The 19,331-nt window shown below is 40.3% G+C and overlaps 1 protein-coding gene across 4 annotated transcripts in view; it reads right to left on the minus strand.

Annotated features, from left to right (window-relative positions):
• LOC117266160 (unconventional myosin-XVIIIa-like) overlaps positions 1–19,331 on the minus strand; it is a 78,737-nt gene that overhangs the window by 40,567 nt on the left and 18,839 nt on the right. For all 4 annotated transcript variants that reach the window (XM_078172239.1, XM_078172238.1, XM_078172237.1 and 1 more), the window contains 18 exons: positions 19,037–19,096; positions 17,593–17,680; positions 17,127–17,233; positions 16,864–17,040; positions 16,538–16,748; positions 16,285–16,427; positions 15,413–15,513; positions 15,183–15,246; positions 14,807–14,951; positions 12,185–12,355; positions 11,238–11,328; positions 10,590–10,782; positions 6,554–6,640; positions 4,672–4,810; positions 3,025–3,184; positions 2,729–2,915; positions 731–956; positions 480–589 (listed from right to left, as the gene is read on the minus strand). In XM_078172239.1, the coding sequence (XP_078028365.1) occupies positions 480–589; positions 731–956; positions 2,729–2,915; positions 3,025–3,184; positions 4,672–4,810; positions 6,554–6,640; positions 10,590–10,782; positions 11,238–11,328; positions 12,185–12,355; positions 14,807–14,951; positions 15,183–15,246; positions 15,413–15,513; positions 16,285–16,427; positions 16,538–16,748; positions 16,864–17,040; positions 17,127–17,233; positions 17,593–17,680; positions 19,037–19,096 (2,460 nt within the window). The remainder of the gene's footprint in view (positions 1–479; positions 590–730; positions 957–2,728; positions 2,916–3,024; positions 3,185–4,671; positions 4,811–6,553; positions 6,641–10,589; positions 10,783–11,237; positions 11,329–12,184; positions 12,356–14,806; positions 14,952–15,182; positions 15,247–15,412; positions 15,514–16,284; positions 16,428–16,537; positions 16,749–16,863; positions 17,041–17,126; positions 17,234–17,592; positions 17,681–19,036; positions 19,097–19,331) is intronic.

Genomic DNA, 19,331 nt, shown 5'->3' on the forward strand with positions numbered 1-19,331 from the left:
AGGACCAATGCACCAATGCACAGCACGCCTTCATTGATAGTTAACTTTGATGAATAAAACTCACACCAAGCATTTTCTAAAGGTTATTTTCACAATCCTTATCCATAACTTTAAAACAAAAGCACTACAAAGGTAAAACACCAGTGCTGTCAATAAAACAGGGTAGAACCTTGGCAGCTTGTTTCCAATGCCCAGAAAGATAAGTACATGTACTTGAGTGGTATTTTGCCGCTTTGAATGCAGCAAAGCACTTTCTAAGCCGCACTAGCGATCTGCCTCTTTAACAGGCATGATACTGATAAGGTTAAGTTGATTAGATCATTACAATGGCTCTGATGAATGAGGGTTTATTTCTCTGTCAGTTGGCTGCTGACAATTCAGGGGCAGATGTAATGAAGCTGCCTCTTCACAACATTAATCTTTGCTGTGCTTGGCCACTGGCGGAGCTTTACATTTTCCTTTCTCGCTGATTGACTTACTCTCTTCTCATCCTTCACGATGTAATTCCTCCCGTGCTTCTTGGTGAGGTGCGGTGCCAGCACGTCAAAGCGGCGGCGAAACTCAGAGAACACCATGTGGTCAGGGTAGCCTGTGTGTCAGTATCAAATTACAACATTATATTCTGGAAATGTCTGTAACAGATATTGAAGGAGGGACCCAAAAAGAAAGAAAAGGAGAGGTGTGTATTGTTACACCTGTCCTTAGTATGTGAGGAAGGCAGCTACCTCACCTTGCCTATAGATACGGAGAGCATCCAGCAGCTTGGAGCCGCGCAGCTGAGCACGGAGCAGGGCTATATCCAGCTGCATTAAGCCGGGATCTCCAGTCTCCCCTTGAGCCTCACATTCCCCTCCTTTGAACAGGGATCCACTCAAAGCCTTAAGGGCATCCGCCTTGGGCAATATGCAGTGAACAAAGTGAATCCTGGACCTCCGCACCATGTCAAGCAGAGCATCCTGGAAAATACGGAGCACAGTTAGGGCTGAAGCCTTATCTTCCACTGTCGAATCTACATGCAATCAATAGTTTAACTTTTTACTTAAAACAAACATATGCTATGCATATTGATTCTGACATGCACAACCTACAATATTAATACAATTTTTGAACGTACACCAAACTTATTATATGCTCAATCATCCAAAACATGTGTCCCTGGCTGCAGGAAGTAAATAAGGACAAGATGTTTTTGTTTTGTTTTTCCTTAATTAAAATCTCATAGTAATGATCCTCGTGTAAATTTTGGCATTATAATGCCTCTGTAAATAATGCACAATGGGTTATTATTTTCTTGCTTGATAAAACAATTTTCTATGGTTGTTGCTACTTTAATTCCAGTACAAATACCAGGTTTAAAGACCACACATAGGGTTGCCACTCTTCTGTAATGATACACTTCAATGACTTTTTAAGCACTTTTTGGGAACCGATCTTCAGTTCAGCATTACTCTTGGACTTGCTGGGTCTGATTCAGGCAGTTTGAGCGCAGAAAGCCACCTGTGGGCACCACAAGACAGCTAGAAGAGCTAAAAGCTACTCTTAAAATGCCTCAGTTGGAGTTTTTGTAAACACTGAACAGCTGATCTACAGTTGGGCATTGCTGTTGTTTCAAGCACCTAACTGTAATATTACTGAAATCCTATTGTTAATGCGTTATATTACTTTGTAACTACTCAAAGTAATCATTATTGCAATGCATTACAAAAGTATGTTGAGTAACATTACTCTCAACACTGAAAATAAGCTAGCTAGCAGCTACATTAGCACAGTTCAACCTGGCGGATAAAGTTAGATGGTTATAGCGTCCAGCAGAACAGTAAACACTGTACATACAACAATTACTTAACACTGATTTGGACTAATAATAACTGTTGAACATGAACAGGTTAGCAAGCACATATAAAAATATAGCATAGCTCACAATATTGAAGTACTCTTTGTGAGTGCTTGTATTTGTCTCCTTTTGCATGCTCCTTTCACACTGTCTACACTTGATTTTGTTATTTCAGTAACTGCATTTTGCGAAATATTTATTTTTTGGGACATTTAGTGGCCATTTTTAACTTAGGTTGAGCAGCTACAGGTCATTAAACTGACATTTGCAAAGCATGCTGGACAGGTAACATTAGGGAGAAAGGGGTACGGGGCCTCGCCTCGACACAGAGACATAAACACACACAATTCTCCACACAAAGTTGATTGTTTTCTGGAGTCAAACAACCAACAGACGTTCAAACTCAAAAAATTCCAAAATGCTAAATCTGGGCATTTTTAAGGAGCCCCTCTGAATCCAAGTATTTTCAAATTCTTGATTTTTTTTTTCTTTTTTATCCCTTACCATATCCTAACCATCATCTATTTGCCAAAACAATACCATGTGCAGAATATTGTGGAAAGTGAGAAACAGCTGCAGGGCTCTTCTCATGGCACACTACCACCAGGCCTAATATTACTTTTAAATCTATCTCTGGGTGCAGCCCAAATACTGGCTGTCATCTCATCCATTTTCTTTAAAACTATGCTACAGAGTCCAAAGTACACTGCAGTACAATTTCACAAGTATGAGCCCTGATATATTTATCACATCAACTTGTCAGGTTCCCACCTGTTACCAAACAGGAACCGATTAATGATAAAGGTGCTGACTGGGATGTTGTTCCTCGGTGTCCTTGGAGTTGACACAAAAACAAAGTTTGACTGACTGATTAGTTCTGTCCTCTCCTCTTACCACTTGCAGTTTTATCTGGATACACAAGGACTTCTTCTTGATAGCAGCCACCCCTGTGGTGAAGGTCTTCCTCATGCTAGTGGCCCTTCGCAAGGAAAGCTGGGAAACCCCCTCAAGGCCTGCAATGGAACCGGAGAGGACAGTGGCTCCAGCCGTTCGGCTCATGAACAACGAGCTGATGATCTTCCTGTAAGAGATACACTATTTAAGCCTAAAGTTTTGTAAAAATCCACTAAAGGAATAATTCATGTAATGACCCCTGAAAGCTAGGGTTCTCCTGCAGGTGTGCTCCTTACTTCTGGGAGTCCTGCAGGAGGCTTGTAGCATTGGTAGTTGCAGGATTCTGCTTGGCGTAGTTCAGCCACCCGCAGACATCGTACTCCACCCAGTCAGTCCCGTGACTGTGGCCCAGCAGGAAATGATTATCCTTTTCACTCTTCAGGAGGAAAGTGTGACCTGATGTAAATGCAGGAGGCAGTGTGAGACTCCCTGGCTCATTGTACATGTACTGAGAGAATGACAAAAATGAACAGTCTCCATCAGGAGGTTAGGAAAGTGTTGCATGAAGGGTTTATCAAAGATTCATCTTGTCTTGATTACTCTGGTATGCGCAGGCTGTCACACACCTACATAAACTTTACTGACACAGTCATAATAAAAGACAATCTGTTCCCGACCTAGTTGTTCATGCGGTGGACTATCAAAGAGATACGGGTGATAAACTGGAGACAGAGCTCAAATCTGGCCTGTATAAAGAGTATGAATGAAAAGATTTCAGCTGTTGTTTTGGGAGGCTGCAACAACACGTTTCCACAATTCTATTGACTTTTATTAGGATAATTTCTATAAGCTGTAACCTTGGCAAGTAACAGTTGTCAAGGTTGCCAACAATATAAACAGAAAGGGTGAGTCATCTATAGTAAATCTGTCAGATAGTGCTTTGTGTACAGTCTATTATACAGATATGAAGAGCCTGCTCTCCATGATACAATACAGCTTAGGAGTCTTCACTGGAGGACTATAGTCTCGAACACTGTTAAAAATACAAGGTGAAATCTCTTTATCTGAAATTAAACGTGTAACAAGAGTTGGAAAATATTGTGAAAGAGAGAGTAAAGGATGATTCTGCTCTCACAAATGATCACAAATTGCACATAATGTTCTTATGCCTCAAGGGCAGAGATAAATGCTTACAACAAGTGTGTTTATTTATACCATAGACTGCATGCTAAAGATTGACGACACAGCGGCTATCCAGAAGTAAAGCCAAAACATCTTGACTGCCCCCTGGTGGCTGGCTACAATACGGGTCATAAACCCTGCCCCCTCCACGTAAGATGATTGAACATTGGCCAATCTAAAAAAATCAAAGTACACGTCTAATAAGCTTTTTCCAGAGATGGTTTCTACGATGTTAGGTAGTTCTTATCACACTAATGTATGCTCACGTTTTCATTTTTCTGCTAAGCTTGGTTTTAATCATTGTTTGATGCTTTAAAAATCGGGTGTGATGTCATGATTATCAGCTGTGATTGTGCTCGCAATCGAGTCATGCAGGTGTATGGCGGGACCTCGATATTGTGGCATCTTCTCCTCGATAACTACTGTGTAACTCTGGCTTCAAATAACATCACCAACGCAAGATTACAGCGCCTGTGTCTGAGATATCTGGCTCCATTTTTGTCCAGTGGGAGTAAGTGGAGACATGTCGTCCATCTATATATACAGTCAATGATTACACCATGTTATTGCTTTGGCAACATCACTGATATTAATATACTGCTAATTATATTGGGATTGAATATTCATAGTAGCTTTTTTTCAAAAGATTTTTTCAAGTAAAAACCTTCAGGCCATTTTTTAAGAATGTTTGAGTTTATGTCTGCGTGCGTGTGTGTGCGTGTGTGTGTGTGTGTGTGTGTGTGTGTGTGTCCTCTCCTCGCCTTTACTCTCGCCCTCAGCAGGTCCATAGTAGCTAAAGAGACGTCCCAAGAGGGTTTCCTCTGACCCCCCAGGCTGCAGCGCCTCCTCCTCCATTAGCCACAGCAGGCCCCGTGCCTCATCTGTCCGCACTGTCCGTACCTGTCAAATAAACACATGTACACCCACAGACACACACACGCAAAGGTCATGGGTCTTTAGTGCAATGCCAGTCTGGACACAAAATGTTCTGCCGTGAGACTGTGATGATCACTGTACCTTTAACTTCGTTTCTGTTTTACCTATTGGACTCCAAAAAGATTATGTTTTTACAACAGTTCCTCACATAAACACCTTGCCACAAGGACATTCATCTTGCTTTTGCTATTCAATGCGAACACATTAAATCAGAGGATATTAAAAAAAACAAATCATCACTACTTATGAAAGTTTCTGAAATTTATCCTTCAAATGTTGAGTGCTGGCCTCTATAGTCGGTGTTTGCTTTAATATTCTGTCCCACTCAATGTCAGTAAAAGTAGTTTGCTGCACTGTATGTTTTCCTAGTTGTGGCAGGCATGATAGTAGCCTAATACCAGCATCAGAAATTAAAGTTTCAAAAGCATTTGTGGTCTTTGCACCCTCCAGCAGTTGCTGTAAATGGCATCATCAATTTAGCTTTTCCTTATAATCGAAATGGAAACAAACAAAAGAGCTCATGAATACGAAGGGTGGTGAGGGAAAAGGGATTAAAAAGTAATACAATTAGTCGTACAATTAGTGTGAACACAGAGAGGAAAATAAAACCCACTCCAGCATTGATGATCTTGAAATAAGTGCATGGGGAAGGTTTTTGTTTGTACATTCAAATACTTCAAAAATTAAAAAGCACACTTTGTCGTTTTTTTTTTTTTTTTTTTTTTTGTTCTTAAACTTTTGCCAGAGTTTAAATGATGCACTTTTTTTGTCCAAAGACATTTAGATAAGCCACTATTGTTTTGTGGATGACAATGAGCTCCACAGTGAGGTAGCCAGCTTTGGTTGGCATGTCTGATGACTGAATCCACCCTGGGAGCTTGGGGAACCAAACTCACAAAACCAAAAACTGTTTTAGCAGCTATCAGGAAGTTACACTGGAGACATCCTTATCAGCAGTGCACACTATGCCGACTTCAAATACAACACAGAGTATCAGTTTGGAGGAGACATATGACAACTATGAGGCTTGCAATGAATGAGCATTAAGGCTGTTTGCGATAACGGACATCTGAGCTACAACAGGAGAAAAAAATATCTGTGGGTGAAAAAAAAATCAAGGTTCAAAATGTCTTTTAATTCTTTGCAGCAGATCTTTAGAGTTGACTTTCGAAATGACTTTGAAGAATCAGTGTTTTTTTCCCCCCCCTTTGGTTTGTAGTGTGATGTACTACAGTTCACTGCTTCTGATGACATTCCCATTAGAGTGTGAACCCTTTAAAAAGTAAAGCACTCCAACCAAACACATTGGAATTATACCAGAGTGATCTATGACTCTCTAAACTCTGCCATTTCTGTTTCCATGGTGCAGATCACAGGCTGCAGAGGCTACACATCGATTTTCTTTCTTGAAGTCAATTCTATAACCTTTCTTTTCCTGCTTTCTACCCTCTCTTTTGAGCCTCTGCCAAACACCTTCAATATTTAAAAACTCACAGAAAGAAAACTTCTGATGCTAAAAGATGATAATTACTGTTGAATAAAATAGAGTGCCCAGAGATTACCATGTGAAAATAGATCATGAAAGGGATGCAAGTCTCTTAGGTGTTCTGAGAAGCATTCAGAGGCAACACAAAATGTATGCATGAAAATATCCAGAAACTTGAGCCAGAAATGAAGACAACAGAAGCATGAAAACACTGAACTTACCAGAGCTTGGCTTGAGGCTTGGTCTACCACTGCTACAGACAGGGATGTGCTGGGCTCTGTGTCATCTAAAGCAAGCTCTATGTTCTCCTGAAGGAAGACAGGAAGATTGACACACTCTTTAATGACTTGTGATGATGCCAAACAAAAGAAGAAACAGGGGATGTAAATAGTGTTGTTTTTTTGGAGAGTGAAAATAAAAGAATTGGAAAAAATAAATACACTTAGATTATATCTTTTTACAGTTTGGAGCCCTGGGTTGATGATATTTATGAAACTTGTATGACAACATTAGTTTTCCATTTTTAATCTTTAGTACTGTGCAATGCCCATTCTGCTTATCTGAAAACAGTGGTAGCTGAAGTTAGGGACCATTCTTTATTTATCAGAGGATGAGGGGTGGCTGGGATGTGACTTTGTTTTTTAATGTGTGTGTGTGTGTGTGTGTGTGTGTGTGTGTGTGACTGTAACTATTGTCATGCATGCGGGAGCGCAGAATCTATTGTTTTTTGCAGGATCTAGTTCATGTAAATGGTTTATTTTTGTCAAAGTTTAAAAGAGACATAACTATTTTAAGATTAGACTGGGTCATGTTTCCTATTTTCTGGTCAAATTTTAAATCTGATGATAGTTTCTGTTTTCCCAGTTTTTGGCTATGATAAATTGTGCAAATTTGGGGATTTTTTAAAGAAAACATGCCTTTAAACTTGCTGTCGGGCTTTGGGGTTCAGATGGTATGTAAAATAAGTACAAAATACAAGAATTTGAAGTCCCTGCCCAGTGCTTAAAAAATATGTTGCCCCATTTTGCACCACCCCTCCCCCCACATAAATAACAAGTAGTCACTTACATGACTGCTCAAGACTGGAAAACAAGTCAGATTAGCTCATGACATGTTTTGGGGTTTCAGTCTATACTGAGAAGTGAAATGCTGCTCAGCTGACAAGCAGCCTACGTCTCTTAGACAATCAGATCTTGTCCTAGGGAAAACTATAAAAAGACGCATTTCAGTGTTTCTCGTCAGAGACAAACTTGTTTTCCTTCTGTTTTCTGTGTTTGGTGGTAAGGTCTGTCTCTCTTGCTATACAATAATAATTTTCCATGACAAATGGTAATATCGAAGATGAGGAAATCAAACAGTTTGCTGCTTATGCAGCTAGACTGGATGTTTCTCAAAGTGAGGAGCCTACTATCCCTTTACTAGACCTTTTCCAGGAGCCCATGAAACTGACAACAGTTTGACCACAAAAAGCTAGCTCAGGATTTGATCGTATTTCCTGTCCCTAAAATATTCTATGGTCTAGAGGTAGTAGTTTCAGATAACCCAGGAACTGAGGAGTTTGTAGGACATTGCTGACTTGTCTCATACTGCCATGGGCCCTGGGAGAAGTAGCTTCCATGTGACCCATGCTAAATGTCAACATCACAATTTGACAACACACCATTAAACAATTAATTTGCAACTGTTTTGATAATCATTTAATCAATTTTATATTTGTGATATATACTGGTGGGAGTAGTTTCCTATTCCCCAGAGTTTTTTTCCCCAGATTTATTTCTCCAGTTATGATCTAATGTCACCCGCAGTGATGTGTGGCTCAGGTGAGCAGCCTTCAGTCCCTAAATCTTGTGTGTGTGTGTGTGTGTGTGTGTGCAGACAGAGAGAGAGACAGAGGTAGGGGAAGAGAAGGTGGAAGTTGGACTATTGCACACAAGGTTATTAATAACTCAACGTTAGTCAGAATGCTACAGGACCCACCGGTCAAACAGCGCATCAGTAAGTACCCAACCTTAGAGAGGCGCACTAAACGTAGTGCATTATTCAATCAATCAATCAATCAATCAGCATTAGACTGTCATCACACTCAATGGCTAAAAGTTCAGGCAATTCTATTGCTTTCTTGGGAATTTGGACATTATTTTTCCCTGCTCCAAATCCAGGAGAAATACGACTATAGTGGTGAGTTGTAGTCTATGTGCAGGATTTGAATTACTGTTAAGGCTAAAGGAGGAACCTCAGTGTGTTTATGTTTTTTGTAAATAACTTTTACCACTTCTAATTTAATAGGCCTGTCACGATAAGAAGTTCTCTACCAAAAGAGATTGACCTGAAGCCTGTCTAGGCTGCAGTAAAAAGGGCTATCAAAAGATATCATGTTTTTTGTTCCAGTACCTGCTCCTCATCATAGTGATAATGGGTACAGTCATAAATAATATTTGACAGTTGTCTTGTCCCACGGTGTTCCTTAATAAGGGAATTGGTGTAGATATTTTTAAGGAATGCAAAAGATACTTCCCCTAGAACCTTATTATTTTTATATGCAGTAATGGGTGAAGTAATTCCAGTAACGTGCAAATCCTTGGTAAGATGTGATTGTAAACTGAATATCTTTGTGTTTTGAACCACTGGTCTGACAAAACAAGACAAGTGAACACACCACTCTAGGCAGTGGGAAATATAATATTTACTATTTTCTGACTGTTAAATAGACCAAACAATTACATGAAAAAATAATTGTCAGATTAATTGATAATAAAAATAATCATTAGTCTCAGCCTAGCCTCGGGTACTGGCTTGTCTAGATGAGACAACAGAGGCAAGCACTGGTCCCACAACTATGCACACAAGTGCCAGTCATCCAAGTAATTTAAAATCTTGATCCCCCTTCATCACGGAGGGGTGGCTGTGCCAATGCACCTAGAGAAGGTGCAGGCAGCCATAATAACTCACAAGATTTTTATGGATATTGAAATGAAAAACAGTGGCATATTAGATGTAAGAAAACTAAAAGCCAGAGCAAATCTATTACAATAACAACAACGCTTGGCATTTACTAAGACTGCTTTTCCTATAGGTAAATGGAACCTCTAAAAGATTTCATTACTGTTGCAGATAATAACATTTCTGCGATAAAAGTGGAAATAAATACTGTAAATTACCTTCACGAGAGCAAAACAGGCATGCAGCAGCTCACAGTGACAAAGTACAGGCGGCACTAGGAATGTGGGGAAATGTTGGCAGTGCTAATAGTGTGGCCGTGACAGATGCCAGTGTTCCAGTTGACAGTGTATGTGAAGTAGCCTAAATGATTTGTTGTTCTCTGCTGTGGGGAGTCAATGTGCAAAGGATACACAAAAACTATCCACGCAGTTGCAGCAGCACTCAACAGCATTTAATGTGAAAGAATAAAGCATGTGCCCGTTGTGTGTATCACAGTTTAACCTGCCTGTCACCACCATTGTTCATACTGTGAGCTGCGTTAAATGCCTTCGACCCAGTTTTCAATGACAGTTTCACAGCTTCTTATATTTTTAAGATGCACTGACATGAGAGAATTACACTACAGAGATTTATGCAATATTTCTTCATTTCGCTTCAATTCCCTTTCTCCCATGCAGAGGATGTAGGTGGGAGGTGGGCGGAAAATCCCAGGATTCTTGTTCACAGTATTAAAAGTAATATGATCAGGATTTCTGTTTAACTTTAGTGTGCTATCAGCCAAGTTTTCAATACGAAGGATATTTCTGAGATTAGCTGAGATGGGACAGCAGTAATGGATGATGTAAATGATGTGTGATGAAAGAAAAAAGGCTTTTATATTTATCCCTAATTTCTATTTTGTCTTCAATTCTTAGAGATGACTGCACCCAGCTGCAATGGTCCAGCACTGCTACACAGAACTTAAAGGAAGACAGACAAAGAATAGTTCCTTGATCAGGAAGCAACACCACTGCTGTGCAGCTGGGCGTGTCTCCCAAAGGCAGTTGTGAGTGACTTCACTTTGATCTCGGCAGAAGAGGTGAAGACTGGCATTGCTAATGAGGAGGTCTAACACATGAACTACTTTGGCTTGTCACAGCTTGTGACAGGTGGGAGGGATAGTGCGTCTGATGTGTGAACACATACACTATTGGAGTTGATATATCTGAGAGAAAGCGGCAGACAAAGGGGGAGAGAGAAACAGGTAGGAGGAAGAAAGAGGCAGCGAGAATGAGGTTGTATGTACTGCGTGGTGCATAACACTTCACATGTCCTTACCTCTTTGTATCTCTCCAACTCCTGAACGAAGGTGCGCTGATAGAAGAGGGAATGCAGACGTTCTTGTGTGTAGTTGTGGCATAGGTCCTCAAAGGTTGCACCGCACTCTCGCTTGGCCAGCCTGGGGTTCTGAAAGCCTGGTGTGTCCACAATGAGCAGAGAGCACAAGGAGTGCTGGCTGGATTTCAAGGCCCTGAAGCACACAGGGCGAAACACACACGCAAACACACATACACACTGTGATACTTGAAACCAAATTTTATTGATTGCATTCACTGAATATAACCCTTAGCTTTAACCTTAGCACTCTTTACCACATCCCTAACATTAACCCTCACTACACATAATCCTGGTTCTATACTGAAGCCTAAACCCAAGCCTTAAATTTAAAATAGCTTCTTATACTCCTAAACTAACCATTAAAAACAATATTGTCTGGACAGGCATTGCTTAACCCCACTCCCAAAATCTACAGTAATGTAAAATTTCATTCAAGATGCCAGGATTTATAAGCATATCAGTATGTCAAGCAGACTTTAAGGTTGTATTTTAAGTGATGCACAGGCTTCTGTAGGTTTGGTGCAGCCAAAAATGTGCCATCACCAATTTGTCACAGTTTCAAAAAAGCTTTGGATCAAAAATACTGACCGGTTTATTAAAGAAATGAGGATAGTGAAGAGTTCCGAGTAAAGACCAGATGCCATGGCCTCTAAACACTCCATGGCTGTAGCCTTGGATCCTATTATGAAAGGCAGCCAGACACAGAACAGATCAGAAATAGCCAGTTCACAACATCTCCATCAACAAATACGAGAACTAATTGTATTAAAGAAAGAAATGTCAATGTTTTGAGCTAAAACTATGGTCACAGCATTTGTGTCTAAAAAGGATGTACAACAGCATCAAGTTTGCGCATACTATGCTAACAGGCAGGCATAAAGTATTCAGATTGGGTCTGAAATAGCCTCTGTTAGCTGTGTCATTTAGGACTCAGGTGTTGCCGAATTGGTGAGATCAAAGAGCCCACGCTCATGTCTGTGCCTGGCAGCAACAGCCACCTGTTAAACTCTCCTAATTCACTCCACTATTGCACAAAACTGTGAGTTTATGGTGCATACACATCTATGACAGTATGTTCATGTGGGAAGGGAGATAGAGGAAAAGTGAAACAGAGGTCAATTCTGTCCATCCCTTCTGTGACAGACTTTTAACTGTGTCCTTATGCCCTTCAAAGTGTGTTGCAGTCGTGATGGAAGTCAGAGGACCTGCACATGTGAAAAATCAATGTGAGGCAATTATGATTTCAAGGACAATGAATGAAGAGTAGATCCAAAATTGCTTGTCCCGACATAGTGTGTGTACTTATCTGTCAATAGCCATTGTAAAGCTGTGGTATTCATTACTAAGATAAGCTTTACTTTCTCCAGAGCATGCAATTTCCCTCCAGTGATGAGCAGAGGCGTATGTGCATGTGCATGTGTGTCTGTGTGTGTGTGGAAACAGAGTGACAAAGAGAAACAGAGGAGGGGGAGGGGGGTGGTGCTGTGAGGAATGGAGAGGAAAGAGTCTGTTGGTAAATGTGGTCTGTAGAGTACCTGCATCTGCTGTGCCATTTTCATCAGAAGCCTGCCGAATGGTGCTGGCTCTGGGCAGGGTGCCCTTGGCCTGGTGCTTGAAGATGGAGGAGGAGAGCTCCTCCAGGGTGCAGCCCAGCAGGTAGGCTGCCTTCTGGGCCCACTCATGACGTGCAAATTGTTTCCTGCCAGCTGAGACACGTGCATGAAAACCTCCATTAGTCCTTCTGCCAACTACCCCAGGCACATGGCTAGCCGAGTAGCTTTGTGACAGGGTAGGATTACGTCTCTGGTCAAGCTGACACTGACACAGCTGGTGAGAACATGCACTAAAAGCATGCTCAAAATGTTACTGTCTTGAATGCATTTAACTACAGCTGACAAAAAGAAACATCCACTTGCTTCTACTGTTTCATGTTCAAAACAGTCTATGAAGATGAAGATAATTGCCCTTTTTATCGTCTTGAGAATGAAAGCAAAACTTATCATTAGGGGACACAATTAATTTATTTACATAAAGACCTCTGTTGGGAAACATAAGTTTCTCTTTAATCTAGTGGAGGAGTGATGGAAACATGCAGATATGAGTGCAACTTCTGTTTTAATCCACCATGAAGTGGTATCTTCTAAGACTTGAGAGAGGAACTGGGGGATTTCACACACTGAGCAGTGGGCTCTATCTGTTTCATCAGCGCCGCAGAAGCCCTGCATACTTCTTATGATGATAAGCAGGATGGTTGTACAGACAAGTAACTACATTTAAATATTTGCTTTGATAGACTATTGCCACCACAATTATTAAACTCCAGTAAAAACATCAAAAAGAGGAAACTGGGTTTGCCGATATATCTGGATATTACTGAATCAAACATTAAGGAGTGTATGACACTTAAAGATAAAAAAAAAATCTACATATGTATAATATTTGCTCTTAAAAAGCATCCTGACTCACAGTGTGATAAGACCTTTTTCTATCTGCACTCATTAGATGTAAGTGTTGACCGTATGGTATAAAGACAAAAGCAAGTTCATTTCAGGTGGTTCCTTTAATTAGTTTTGGTGAATTAGAGACCAGTGCTGCCCTCTTGTGTTACAACATGAAGCTGCATTGCCAATGAACATTTTATACTGTGTGTAATAGTCAAACACTAACTGAGTCCTGTGGCAGCAAAAGCTTTTTTAGTGGTCCCTGGTATGGTTATTGTATTTTCATGAATAAATTCAATATTCCCTTGGAGAGGGAGACAAAATTTATTTGCCATCAGTGTGTCGACTCTTGCTCATAACTTTTATCCCATCATGTACTGTTTCTTTATGAAAACCCCCGCGTGTTTAATGGGACGACAGCACTCCTAAGTCCATAAATCACCCAGTAATTTGCAGATCAGAGCAAAATTGTTTGGTGTCTGTGTTATGGAATGATATTCATTGCTGAACATTTTTTAGAACTGTTTCTGGATGGTTTTTATACTGCCATCAAAAAGATTGGCAGCCAGCTGGAGGGGATCACTAAAAATAATTTGGCAAGTATTTCTTCATAAGTGACTGGCAATTACAGTGCAGAGTGAAGAGTGAACAAACACATCAACTGCAGAAAATACAGGGTCACTGCTACTATACATTCCTAGTGATTCATATGGTGCATATTATTCTGATATACTGCGTTTATGAATGGCTTTCAAAATGCAGAAAGTCAGATGTCAAGTTGATTGATTTGCACTGCAGTGACATCTGCACTGCAAACATAGTACAAGTCCATCCTTTAAAAAGCCCACTGTAACTGTTCTCAAGCAAGGGTCTTTTATACTTGAGAAAGAAAATATGCCATGCTCACCACTAATAAAAATCTTTTTGACAGCATCAGCCTTTTCAAATGGCAGGTACCTAATTTTAAAATGAAAGTCAAATGCTGTGGGAGGCAGATCTGTTAAAGCACCAACAACAAAAAAATAATCAAACCCTCTTACGTTAGATTTCATCATACAAATAGCTTTGAAGACAAGAACAAATCCTCATGTCAAAAAAGACTGCTGCTCTCATTAGTCCTCTGATGCATTCTTATGATAAGATAATATGTTTGTCAAGACTTCAGGCCAAAATCAGATTGATGTGTCTCTGTCCTTCGGTTGCAACAGTGTTTCCTGACAATTAGATTCTGGCAGTTTGCCAGCGGTTTAAAATCTGCAGTTAGGAGTGTCAGATGATTTCAGTTGGTTTTCACGCGATCATGCTATCAGTTCAAAGCAGATGACCAGGAAAATGACTAGTCACACGAACTTTTCCTGCCTAAATTTTTAATTTTTTAGATCAGTGCAGTAGAGCGGTCTAACACCTGTGCGCTGCGCAGCATCTTTTAAAGTGCAAATGCATAATTCAGTTATCTGGATTACAGCTATCTTGCATCACACTGAAGGTGTTACCTACAGTGAGATAATGCAGGCTCGACATTTTAGTGTTACTAAATTATATTCAGCTAATAAGGGTCATTTTAGGCAATTTTAGCTTTTTCATCATACACTGCTGTGTGTACAAATCAAGGATGATCTCTGCATCTCTGTTTGTGTGCATTATATTATTATTAGCACTATCCATATAATAAGTTAGGAAGCTATAGAATGAAAACCATTTGATGAGCAATCTCACCCTTTGTAGCTCCTGCAGACCCCAGATGGTAGATGGCCCCGAGGACGAGCCAGAAGGCCCTCTGCTCATCACCACTGATCCCCAGAACCTTCATGGCTGCCTGCAGCTTGGAAAACTGCTGGGAGGCCCGCTGCTTATCTTCAGTCTGGTGGATAGCACATATAGTCGAATAAAACTCATTTCTGAACTATCAGCAATACAAAAAATCCAGAAAACGTCTTAAATTAATAGTAGGAGGTTGACTGACTTGTCAAATGATATTTTAAATTAGGATTAACAGAAGTGATTACATCTGCAATGGTTCAGCATAGTTGTTGATAGATATTAATTAGTCTGCCAGTTGCCAGACTGTGCCATCTTTCAAAATGCAGCTTACCTTAGTCTGAGGCATGATGCTGAATGCATTGTTTTCAGCAAAGTGGTTAAGGTGTAGCTCAGTTCTAATGAAGAAATCACAATAACACAGAAGACATCAACATCTCTGATGTCTACTAATGTCACTATTAGGATAGCAGTATTATATCATTGCAACATATCAATGTATGAATCCAGTGCAGCACTGTGGTACATTGTGCATTTAAATAGCATAGTCACTATAGTCCTGACCTAAGAGAGCTGTCTACTCCAGCCATCAGGTAGTAAAAGACATTGAAGGTGGACTCTCCTCCCGGTCTTCTTGTCACTCTCATCTTCTCCAGTAGCATGGTCTGCAAGGCCACAGCACAACAGCATATTAACATGCATTGGTGGAGGAAGTGTTTGGATCCTTTATGTAAGTAAAAGTACTAAAACCACAATGTAGAAATACTTTATAACAAGTAAAAGTCCTGCATCATAAATAACACTTAAGTAAAAAATATGTAGGTACAATCAGGAAATGTACTTAAAACTGTAAACTTCAAAACTATCAATGAATAGTTAAAATTATTAAAATGAATAAAGGGGAAATCATTTCATTGATGAACCTGGAATCATGAAAAGTGACTTCAATGATTATCAAATAACCTACAAACAAATTTTCTGTCAATCATCTTATTGATTAATCAACTTATTATTTCAGCTTTACAGCTATATACTGGTAGTTTACAGTTCACAAAAATGTTAATTTGTAAAGTAACTAAAGCTGTCGGATGAATGCAGTGAAGTAAAAAGTACAATATTTCCCCCAGAGATTTACTAGTGAAGAAGTATAAAATGGCATGTGAAGAAAATAGTCAAGTAAATTTGTAATTTGTACTTTAGTGCAGCACTTAAGTTACTTTACTTAAATACATTACACCATTGTTAGCATGATAGAATACAACATTTACTACAGGCAGAGCAGGTAAGCATAATATCAAAGCCTGCTGGAGTAAAAATAGCTATACTGGTTTATTCCACATTGTCTGGGATCATGAGATCATAGCACATGAGTAGGAAACTCAAAAAGTTGAGCGCCAGTGACTCAAATAAATGCTCAAATACATGTTTATTTGTACCTGGATAGAGGCTGAGGTTACCAGGCCTGCCTGGTCAAAGTCCAAGGAAACAATATGGGAGAAGCGACTGGCATTCCCATTCATACAGGTAGAGGCATTTCCAAATGCCTCCAAAACTGTGTAAACCGCCTGCCATTTCTCTGCTGCGGACGACACAGAAAAAAACAGTCATTCGGGGGTTTCTTAATAATACACCAGCATCAACATGCACCAAATCTGAATTCTTTTTATTTAGAGTTCCTCTCCAACTTACTGGAGAATGTTTTGTTAGTGCTGCCAGCAATGGTGACCAGGTACTGGATGATGTGTTGGCAGTTGGTGGTCTTGCCACTACCGCTCTTGCCCAGCAAAACAATAGATTGATCCTGACGAGTGGTCAAGAGGTTCCTGTATGCAGCCTGGGCCATGCTGTAAACGTGAGGGGCAGTGTCCTCCCTTCTGCAGCCCTTGAACATTTGCATCACCTGGAAAGAGGATAACGAGATGGTGACATTTGTACGTTTATTTCATTCCAGTTACACTCCTATATTCTGCAATTCCGTAAGAGATGTGTCATTATATGCACAGGCTGCAGCCTACCTTCTCAGAGTACATCGAGGGGGCACTAATGGGGTTAACAACCACCATGCTGGGCCCGGCATGGGTGTGCACCAGGTTACCGCCGTACCGCTGCCGCAGGGAGTGCATCACGCTCGACTCATTCAAATACTGCAGAGAGGCCAGGTCCTCCACTCGGTCAAATAGCGGAGGGTTTGCCTGGAGTTCAAAGTCAGAGCGGTCATGTACTCACCCAGTGTCATCCGTAATTGATGTGGTTCAGAGTTGATTTGATGATTAAATACCTTCTCAACATCATCTTCATCCACATCCAATAAAGATCCATCACTCTCCAGGCGGATTTTCACCTTCCCCTCTGGCAGACTGCCTGCCTCCGTCTTCAGGAGAGTTGCTGCATCACCACAAAGTGTGTAGTTAATTCATCATGACATATGATCTCGAGTGCACAAGCTTCGTCTTATCTTACATGTCTGATAATGTGAGGCTGTTGTATCTCTTTTAATAATGTATAAGCTTCATTAAAACTCAACAAGCAACATGCTTAGTCTAATTACATACAGCCTGAGGTCTAGTCTAGTCAGGTGCCCTCTTTTAACATTAAAATATCAAAAGCATTTTCTAAGCTTCATAAGTCCAACAATCAAATGTCCCAAAGAGACAGACACATAAGCACTGACAAGACAGTCAGTTAAGAATTTGCTTTAAATTACACATGCATACTGGTGCTTAAAAACCAAAGCTTTTACTAACCCATAGAGAATCCATCCTTGTGGACGAGCCATACTTTTTCTGTGTTGTACCAGGCTCTCTCTGCTGTTATCTGCTCCTCAGTCTTTCCCTATTGGAAACAAATAAACAATCATTGATCAATAACTGAACATTACAAATCAAAATTTAAAAAAAAAAATGCTGAATGATAAATTTAGACTTCCACAAAGCTCCTTCAAATAGCACTTTCACAAGCATGGACTAACATGCTGTTAACATTCACATGAGACATCAAAGGGGAACTGCATTCATTAGATGGCGGGCTTCTGTCAGTGTGAAAAACCTGCATGAATGTGTGTGAGTTGATTTATTTTCAAATTTCACTCTCAGCCCTCTGCGGCAGAACTACAGTTCCCATAATTCTCCCTTTAAAGCTGCAGTTGATAACTTCTATGAAAAGAGCTTTTTGTCACACTGGATGACACATGAGACAGATAAGAAGTGAAAAAAAAGTTCCTCTGCCTCCTTCTACTGCTTCTAATGGCCGGCGTGTTGAAAACAGTCGAGGCAAAACTAAGCACCTCCCACCAGCTGGAGCAAACATTCTCATTTTACAGCTAAACAGTACACTAAATATGTTTCTGCAAACATTTGAGGGGGTAAATAGGCAATGTATTTGCAGAATCTTGATTTGTATTTGATCAGCGCTGCCTAGCATGAGTTAGTCTGAAATTCATGAGCAGTGATTGACATGATTGACAGCTACATTAGGGACTCCTATGCTCTGATTGGCTGTTCATGTTCAGTGCGGTGGATTCTTGCACTACATGGAAGCAGAGGAACATGATTTTATTTCACAGACTATGTGTCTCGTGTAGTACTGTGTGGATATAGTGACAGATTCAGCAAATATGACAAAAAAATAATTTTTCATAAAAGTAAACTGTAGCTTTAAAGCATACAGTGAACTCAATGAGAGTATATTTAATGTGTTGACTGAAAAGACATCACAGACAGGGTGAGTCAGGGATGTTTTATCACAGCAAAGTACATCACATAGACTGAAGCGGGATAGCACAGGAAAGAAACACAATTTCCACGAACAGAAACAGACAAATTAAGTCAAGTGCTTGGAGTGAGTCATGCATGGAAACAGACATACTCAGACATGCAATCAAGCTAACATAATAAACCTCAGATAGCTGCACCAAGAGTGCCTTTTTTTTTTTTTTTGTATTTTCTCCCTCTGGTTAAGATGTGAGCTGAGCAGGTAGTGAACTGCAGAGTTCTCAATGATACCTCAACAGCTAGGGCTATAGGGAAGATGAAACTTGGGCTTTCCTGGTGGTGAGATTGCCTAACTTACTAGCCTTCGTCCCACACCGCTTTACTAGTCCATCACACACAAAAACCACAAGACACACATCACTCTGAAACACAGGGGAGATGCAACCAGAGCTACAATCGGTTGTAGTCATGGTCAGACCTTTGCTGCAGCTGAGTGTGCTGCCTGAAGGATGGCCACAGGATCCTCAACAGGCTTGGACTGGAGAAGGTGGGGGGAGGAGAAGTCAGTATTTTTAGCAATTGAATTCAACAGCTGAACGTTATATTCAGTCATTATCTCATAGGTGCATGATCAAAACAATGGAAAATATGACATGATAAAAACTTTTTATAGTTTTTACAGGTCAAAAATTATTATGAGTAAAAACACAATATAAAAACACCGCAGCAAGACCATCAGTTCAACTGTACACCGAGCAACAGCAGCAGAATAA

Source organism: Epinephelus lanceolatus, chromosome 11, assembly GCF_041903045.1.
Source record: "Epinephelus lanceolatus isolate andai-2023 chromosome 11, ASM4190304v1, whole genome shotgun sequence".
Lineage (NCBI taxonomy): Eukaryota > Metazoa > Chordata > Actinopteri > Perciformes > Serranidae > Epinephelus > Epinephelus lanceolatus.